A 9,567-nucleotide genomic window follows, 5' to 3' on the forward strand; every position below is an offset into this window, starting at 1 on the left:
AAATCTACAAAACTACCGGCCAACTTGAATTGGCTACAACTGCGGATACGAAGTGACCAAGTGTTGTTTCACCATTTCCACTCATCATTCTCTCTTCACATGATTCCTGCTCATAATGGCTAGTTCTGTGTTCTTTTTAACTACAGACTTAAAACCGACCTACTCTTTCTAACTCAACTTTTATCTCCATTGAGCAGCTGGTTGATCTCTCTTTATAATCCGATAATGAACGGACAACGTGGGCTTCATTACCTGGCCTGCAGACAGGACGTGGACGCGGAGGAGGAAGGGTGGAGGAGGTGCGAGTCGTACACCGTCCGGTTGGGCGGCGCTCGCACTGACTCCCTGTTCAGCTCCAGCTGCTGCTCGGGGTCCCTGAGCTGCAGCGTGCAGGGGCCCTGGTACGGAGGAGGCTCCTCGCCGTCCGACAGCGAGATGGTGGGCGGAAGGTCGATCAGGCTCTGCGGCAGGTAGGGGTAGGTGGGCTGGAAGCGGCTGGGGGGGTAGGTGGTGGGCTGGTAGCGCTGCTGGTGAAGGTGACTGTGGTGGTGGTGTAGGTGGTGGTGGTGGGGATGAGTGTGGGGGTCTCGCTGGAGGTAGGAAGGTACGGGGACCCCTCGGTCTGGAGGACGAGGGGTGTATACCTGGTGCTGTTGTTGGAAGAGAGGGATGGAGTGAGGAGGAGAAAAGGATAGACAGATGATACAGGGATGAGAGAATCATAGAAGGATAAACAAAGGACAAACAATCCATAATAATTCATAGCATACTGTACTACATACATTACACACAAGTGCACACCATGTATTAAACATTAAAACCAGAAGGAAAATGATTGAAAGCATGTAAGAAGATATAGACGATAACTTACCTCATTCAGCCCACTTCCTGTTGCTGGACCCTCAGAAGACCACAGACTGCCCTCCTAGGTGTGAGTGAGTGAGAGAGAGAGAGAGAGAGAGAGAGGGATATAAGATTTTCATGAGTCTATTTTGTACTTGTGGAAGTGTGGTTCATCAGTTGTCCAGCAGAGTTCGCCACAGTACCTACTGCCTAACTAACTTCTCATAATACACTAAGGGCTACAATTTTGTCGCCGCCTTTACCCGCAACGTGGCCCGCAATTCAGTCGCTGCCCGAAAATTACGAATATAGGAGCTTTCTCTGTCCCTTAATGGTATTTTCGTCCAGCGTCACCCGCTATCTTTTTTGCCGACACCGGTATTTGCGCCTAGAGGTGTGGTCATGGGCGTGTTGGCACGCTTTCCCCTAAATTGCTATTTTGGTCACACACATTTGGGAAGGCGCATAGTGCATTTTAAAAGCACCCGTAAACCGTATGCCAAATTAGTTTGGTAAAGAGCGGCGCGCACCGCGCCTCAATGGAGATGTCCAGGCACAGAGTCAAGCTGCGTCATCTCTCCAGCATCTCTTTGTAATTTTCCTATAATCAGCAGAAGTGAGTGCCTGCCACTTCCTTGTGTTCATTGTGTTTATATAATTGTATAGTCAAAGAAGTTATTTGGGCCAGGCATTGTGCGGTGTGCGCGATTCCATTTGCTGTTCAGTTCATCACCCCATAGCAGCAAACGGGGTTTAATCCGATTGACCGAACTTTCCTTTTCGCTTCATACCGTTCCGTAGAGACTGCCTACACGCACAATCTATATACTGAATGAAAGCCCTAATTTCGTAGTTTACATATAACTTTGACATTTAAAAAATGAGCGAGATTTGAGCTCATTTTGTGGCTCTGTGGCTCTGTGGCTCTGTGCGGGGTGGAGAAAAAAAAGAACGGGGGGAAGGGGGGGTGCAGTACAAGTGAGACTTCAAGGCAGCAACGCAACACTCTTCCATGGGCTATAGACCGTAAGGCTATGCCTATGAAGCAATATAGCACTGGGCATAACGGGCAACGGATAAGGGATCTCTTAAAGGCAATGGCATATGTGGCACGGTGATTGGTTTAATTATTGTAACGCCCAAACCACACCTATGGATAATATAACGGGTAACGGAGGTGTTTTAGGGATTTAGACAGGTAACCAAAATACCAACTTTAGTGGGGGAACACCCCTTCCCCACTGCTAAATCCCAAAACAGTGTTTAGAAAGATCAAACGAAAATGGAGCCCAAAGGGCTATATCTTGCGCCACCCCTTAACCCTTATCCCTAAACTAATTTGCCATTTTTTACTATTTAAAAAAACCTTTTAAAATAGTTCAAATAGCCGATCTACAAGCTCACAATGTCTCGGTGTAGATCGGCTAGTTGAACTATTTTAAAATGTTTTTCAAAATAGTAAAAAATGGAAAATACGTTTAGGGATAAGGGATAAGGGTGGCACAAGATGGAGCCCTACACGTTTGACTTCACAATGCAGTCAGCTGCACAAAGAACAAGCTGACAACCTTGTGATAGCTTTAAGCACACTTTTGTGTCCCACACACCCGGTTGAGACCTGAAAAGAGTCAATCGAAACGCTCAAAACACATCGTATTGCGCCGTGGTGTGAGCTTCTTTATCCCGAAGAATAGAATATCCATCCTCCAAGTAAACCCTTCAAAGATAACAGCTAGCTGTACTGTCCTTGAACATAAAATGTTTAAGTATTATAGCAGTCAGGTTTTACTTTTCTTAGTCTAATCTAGGACAGAGAGAGGGAAGGTGTCCAACCGGAATGGAACTGAGGACGTTGAGAATGGGATTACGTGTCTGATGGTCAGCTACTAGAGCGCTCCCTGTCTCATTACATCAATACACAGACAGAAACAGCAGCCTGGCTATGAATGTGTGTGTGTGTGTGTGTGTGTGTGTGTGTGTGTGTGTGTGTGTGTGTGTGTGTGTGTGTGTGTGTGTGCGTGCGTGCGTGCGTGCGTGCGTGCGTGCGTGCGTGCGTGCGTGCGTGCGTGCGTGCGTGCGTGCGTGCGTGTTTATAGTCTGATAACACTATGAGTAATTTCTTCTGCAGAATAGAACAGAGGTGACGCCATACACTTCTAGACGCCCCAGGTGCAATTCAGTGTGTGTGTGTGTGTGTGTGTGTGTGTGTGTGTGTGTGTGTGTGTGTGTGTGTGTGTGTGTGTGTGTGTGTGTGTGTGTGTGCCAGGACTGTCTGGTTGCTGTGGTTTAACAGTACAAACTTCCTACTTCTTATGAAATGTGTTTGTTGTTATTCCAGTGTATCTGACTGAATGTTCCAGTTCAGTGAGTCTTAACCTTAATCTGGCGGACCCCCAGGTTACCCCATAATATACATAATATACATCAGGCCACGGACCGCCATTTGAAAACGCTTTTATTTTTCTTTATTTAGATCTCTGAGACCCCAAAAGTCTACACCGTAAAATCCTTGTTTAACGCTGAGAGCGTTAAATGGTAAATGGTGCATTTATATAGCACCTTTATCCAAGACGCTTTACATAGATTTACATATATTCACCCATTCACACGCCGATGGCGGAGGAAACCATGCAAGGCACCAACCAGCACATCGGGAGCAATTTCAGGTTCAGTGTCTTGCTCAAGGACACTTGGACACTAACTCTGGAGGGAGCCCGGGTTCGAATACGGAACCTTGCAGTTTACATCTGGCCCTGAGCCACCGCCACTGCATGAGCGTTCAAATGGAACCAAATTAGTTTACATTTGTACGCTACGATGTGAATCTAAAAGAATTACGGACAGATAGACAAACAGATGGGCTGACAGACAGACAGACAGACAGACAGACAGACAGACAGACAGACAGACAGACAGACAGACAGACAGACAGACAGACAGACAGACAGACAGACAGACAGACAGACAGACAGACAGACAGACAGACAGACAGACAGACAGACAGACAGACAGACAGACAGACAGGTGAACTTACATTGGCCAATGGCAGGTGTCTCCTGCGTGCGTGGGCGTGTCTGGAGAGCAGAGAGCGTGCTGACAGGCGGTAGTGGTTGAGCAGACAGGTGATGACCACCACCATGACCAGCATCACCACTACTATCACCAGGATCTGGACAAACTCCAACTGGGCTGTGAGAGAGAGAGAGAGAGAGAGAGAGAGAGATTTATTTCACATGTTTTTTAAGTAGGGACCACCAGGGAGAGCCATGGGGCAGTGGGAAAGGTAAATGAAAATGAACAAAAATAGAATGTTATGATTACATTTTAAGTAATTTCACAACAGGGGGCCACAGCCTGAGGTTATGGCTATTTGGGGGTCTTTCCCATGGAATCCTCTGAAATAATATAGTAGGCTAAGAACGAGAAAGAACGTGGAGATCAGATGCACTTTCTTTTTCTCTTTTTATGTTCTGCTACAGCATGAGGCAGATAACCCATTCGTCAGAGCAGAGGTGCATTTATGATTCTTTGAAGTGGTGCTATTTCTCACTTCTTAGTGGTGTTTTCTACTCTGTATAGCTGAGCACTCAGCAAAATACAACCAGAGGAATCACACTTACATTTCTCTACATTTCAAAATGAATTATACTCAGTGGAAGAGAAATAACACAACCCTTTTCAGCTTTCCTACTGTCTGTCGCTCCTACACTGTTTGACTCTAAGCGTTCATACAGTCTGTCCCTCCTACACTGTCTGTCTCTCAGCTCTCCAACTGTCTGTCTCTCAGCCCTCCAACTGTCTCTCTCTCAGCTCTCCTACTGTCTGTCTCTCAGCCCTCCAACTGTCTCTCTCTCAGCTCTCCTACTGTCTGTCTCTCATCCCTCCAACTGTCTCTCTCTCAGCTCTCCTACTGTCTGTCTCTCAGCCCTCCAACTGTCTCTCTCTCAGCTCTCCTACTGTCTGTCTCTCAGCCCTCCAACTGTCTCTCTCTCAGCTCTCCTACTGTCTGTCTCTCAGCTCTCCTACTGTCTTTCTCTCAGCTCTCCAACTGTCTGTCTCTCAGCCCTCCAACTGTCTCTCTCTCAGCTCTCCTACTGTCTGTCTCTCAGCCCTCCAACTGTCTCTCTCTCAGCTCTCCTACTGTCTGTCTCTCAGCCCTCCAACTGTCTCTCTCTCAGCTCTCCTACTGTCTGTCTCTCAGCCCTCCAACTGTCTCTCTCTCAGCTCTCCTACTGTCTGTCTCTCAGCCCTCCAACTGTCTCTCTCTCAGCTCTCCTACTGTCTGTCTCTCAGCCCTCCAACTGTCTCTCTCTCAGCTCTCCTACTGTCTGTCTCTCAGCCCTCCAACTGTCTCTCTCTCAGCTCTCCTACTGTCTGTCTCTCAGCCCTCCAACTGTCTCTCTCTCAGCTCTCCAACTGTCTGTCTCTCAGCCCTCCAACTGTCTCTCTCTCAGCTCTCCTACTGTCTGTCTCTCAGCCCTCCAACTGTCTCTCTCTCAGCTCTCCTACTGTCTGTCTCTCAGCTCTCCTACTGTCTGTCTCTCAGCTCTCCAACTGTCTGTCTCTCAGCCCTCCAACTGTCTCTCTCTCAGCTCTCCTACTGTCTGTCTCTCAGCCCTCCAACTGTCTCTCTCTCAGCTCTCCTACTGTCTGTCTCTCAGCCCTTTAACTGTCTCTCTCTCAGCTCTCCTACTGTCTGTCTCTCAGCCCTCCAACTGTCTCTCTCTCAGCTCTCCTACTGTCTGTCTCTCAGCCCTCCAACTGTCTCTCTCTCAGCTCTCCTACTGTCTTTCTCTCCTACACCGTCTAAATGTGGCTTACCTTGTGATAATTACAAAACATTAAATCCTTGTTGAATTGTCAGAGATCCAAGTTCAGACATCGATAGGCCACGACATTATGACAAAACAAACCTCACAATGTAACTCAGCAATGGGGCCTCTCAAGAACTTCACCAAAGTACCTATACCCTATTCTCATTTCATAATAAGAGGTGAACAACAAAACTAGCAGATCTAAGAAGCTCACAGCGTTTTTTCAATATTGTGAACTATAGATCAGCTATTTTTGCCCCAAAGGAACAGGATGGAACCTTGGGGGTCACCGATCATTTACGTGTATAGGGTAGGGTTTGAGGGATTATTAAGAATGTAAAAGCCTCCATGCAAATTATAAAATTGGCCTTAAGTGCTTGAATGAAATCAAATAATTAGGCAAAATGAGATAGAAATACAAATGTATAGCTTAAATACGCAAATAAATTCACAGAGACAGACCTAAACAGACAGAACTAGCTTTGTTTAAAGCCAGACTGTCCTGTACCCCTCCCCCTACCTACCACACACACCCACACACACTCAGACACCAGACCCACAGATGCATATATTTACGACACAGACGCACGCACACACAGACACACACATGTACACAGACAGCCTTTTTCTCACACTTTTGGCAGAGGGCAGACAGAGGTCACAGCCAAGCCAGACAGGATAACACACACACACACACACACACACACACACACACACACACACACACACACACACACACACACACACACACACACACACACACACACACACACACACACACACACACACACACACACACACACACACACACACAGCAAACTACAGCCTAGGTACTGAGGCAGATGAGGGTTCACATTGGCTGTAACATTCCTAGCATTTTCCCCAAAGTAACCCTGATTACAACACAGAGAGAGAGCACATGCTCTTACATTCATACACGAACACACACACAAAGAGAGAGAGAGAGAGAGAGAGAGAGAGAGAGAGAGAGAGAGAGATATAGAGAGAGATAGAGAGAGGGAGAGATGTGGGAAAATAATAAGACTTAAAACAACTCAAACAACATAATTCGACCATGTGGAGATAGGCAAACCACTTAAACATAGAAATAATGTGACTTAATTAATGCAATATAGAAATATTGCATAGCAAACATAATCAAGCAGCAGAGACGATGACAGGAACACAGGCAGTGATGGAAAGTAAGTATTTACTCATATTAATGCAATTAACCACATAAACCCTATATCCTATACTTTGTTGACCGGGTCCAGTTTTGTCAGAAGGGAGATGTTAAATTATCGTGCCAAAGTCTTAAAAATCATCTCATTTCACAGAAAACTAATTTACACAGCCAAAAAACGATAAGTCACAGGTGTAAATATGTAATTAAACAAAAATAACGTATTTGTTGTAAGAACAAAACCTAGTTTGAGACTCATATGGGAGCAGATAACAAATGTTTGCCAATTATGACCTTGGCCAGAAAAGGGATGCTACGGTTCACATGGTTAAGTAGGCTATATACATATAGGATTCATGTACTTAAAATAAACTATTGTGTATTTCCATGTTCTGTTACTTCTATTCTTATCTACAACCATTTCAGAAGGATATATTGCATTTTTACAAGTGATTTTTCAGATTCATATCATTAAATCAGACTACTATATTTTGATACAAATTAATGGTACTTTTACTTGCAGTAAAATATTGAAAGCAGGTATTACATGTAACACATACCGTATGTTCATGAACACTACTGTATGTTCTCTGGTATTAGGCCAACTGATTTGACTTAAAGTGCAAAACTTGATCCGTGTATTCGGATCCAGATCTTCAAATAGTAAAATCAACAAGAAGTTAACATTTTTATTAAAAAAATAAAACAGTACGAAGTTTGGTGATGTTGTATATTGTCTGAATCAACTTTGTTTGTGTTTGTTTATGTAACTAAAAGAGTGACTTTGAGAGCTTTTTCAGTGTAGAATGTAAGTCAATGAGGAGCATATTTTGGCATCATGACAAGGTAACTACACAACCCAAACCTCTACAAAAGTGGTCTTATACCCTTTAAGCAAAACATGTGAATACTTTTTGCACCACTCACAACAGGAATATGATTTGTTTTAATCCTACTTGGTCCTGCTTACTATAGGGCTGGCAGTCAAACTATTGATTACATTTTTGATTAATCAAATAATCTTGAATCAGTTTTATATTTTCACTTCCACTGATCAACCCACTCGAGAAATAAATTGTTTTTTTAATAATATAATGCAATTAATTAGTTCCATTAACTTGTTGCACCAGTAATTGCTTAATACATCTTGTTCAGTCGTAAAGGTTTTTCTTTTATGGTGTGAACATGATAAGGAAAGAGCTTGGACTGAACGCATCATCATGCTGCGTTCACACGAGCAGATGCAAAGATACAGTCTACCATTCATTTTCAATGGAAGCCAGCGACATGAAGATACAAAGATACATCCAACATTTGTAGCTGCTACAAAAGCTACAACAGATACAAAAAAGTTGAGCTGGTTTCAACTTCAGATACAAAGATACAAAGCTACAAAGCTACAAATACGCTGTGTAGCTTTGCATCTTTGTATGTTTTGCATGTGCCAGTGTGAAGGCAGCATCAGACTTGCGTGCAGAGAGACCATCCATCCATCCATCCACTCACCACAGTGTTGTGTCTGGACACAGTCGTCATGGCTGTGAGGACCCGAGGCAGGATGCATAACTCTCTTGGACCTAAATAAGGTCTTGGCCCCGACAAACGGTATCTTGTCCTCCGAAAAACAGATCTCATTCCACTACCAGAAGATCTTTGTTTGATTAGACACACACACACATACACACACGCACACACACACAATCCAGGTCCTTCTTCTTCTTCCAGCAGATGTATTTAAATTCCTGGGATGCTGGGTGATTTCCCCTGCGCTCACGAGTTCCCCGAAAAACAAACTGTGCTCTGAACTGCGCAGACGATTGAAATTAAACAGACGGATAAGAAAACTTAAAATAAAGTATCTCACACACACATACACACACACACACTCTCGACCTCTCTACGATCTAACATTGTCCTAATAGCTACAGGTTGGACACTAGGGCACTCCAGCGCTATACGCTGTGTGTGTGTGTGTCTCGAGTGAGACACACACTGATCCTCGCAAAACCCCTTCAGTGAGCTTTGTCTGAAACTTTTTCTCACACACTCACACAGACTTACGCATTCCCCCACTGTCTGGTCCACACACACACACACACACACACACACACACACACACACACACACACACACACACACACACACACACACACACACACACACACACACACACACACACACACACACACACACACACACACACACACACACACACACACACACACACAGAACAGCTGAGCCCCCCCCCCATGTTGCTGTGAACAATGAGGGGGGTTGAGGGAGATGGACTGAAAGACTGGGCGGGGTGTGATCGGGGGCTCTGTCTGACTGGTGAGAGAGACAGCTGGAGTGAATGGAATAAAGATGAGGGAGAGAGACATTTAAACTTTGTATTAAAGTCAATGGTTCTCAAACATTTTCATGTTGAGCCTGGACCCTGATACGTATTTGGCCGTGGACCCCTTATCTAAAAAGATTCATAAGCCATACACTGGAATGTAGGGGTACATACAGGGGGACCAGTAACAGCAGGATGGTACAACCATAAACATTCTGAAAGGTCCATAAAAAAGCAAACACACAAACAACAGAGAACATTCCAACTCATACAGTATGTACATCTGTTCTGTTACCGGGATACAAAGAAAAGAAAAGACAAATCTTCCAACTTTCAACCTTGTGTTTATTTGTGCATGCATTATTAACACTTAGATCGCCCAGCATCAT

General features: G+C 44.6%; 1 protein-coding gene across 1 annotated transcript in view; it reads right to left on the reverse strand.

Annotated features, from left to right (window-relative positions):
• The window catches only part of pmepa1 (prostate transmembrane protein, androgen induced 1), a 43,079-nt gene that overhangs the window by 4,295 nt on the left and 29,217 nt on the right, over positions 1-9,567 (reverse strand). The window contains exons 2-4 of the mRNA XM_079509947.1: positions 3,878-4,032; positions 872-925; positions 253-650 (exon numbers count right to left, since the gene is read on the reverse strand). Coding sequence (XP_079366073.1) covers positions 253-650; positions 872-925; positions 3,878-4,032 — 607 coding nt within the window. The remainder of the gene's footprint in view (positions 1-252; positions 651-871; positions 926-3,877; positions 4,033-9,567) is intronic.

Source organism: Electrona antarctica, assembly GCF_951216825.1.
Source record: "Electrona antarctica genome assembly, chromosome: 9".
Classification (NCBI taxonomy): Eukaryota; Metazoa; Chordata; class Actinopteri; order Myctophiformes; family Myctophidae; genus Electrona; species Electrona antarctica.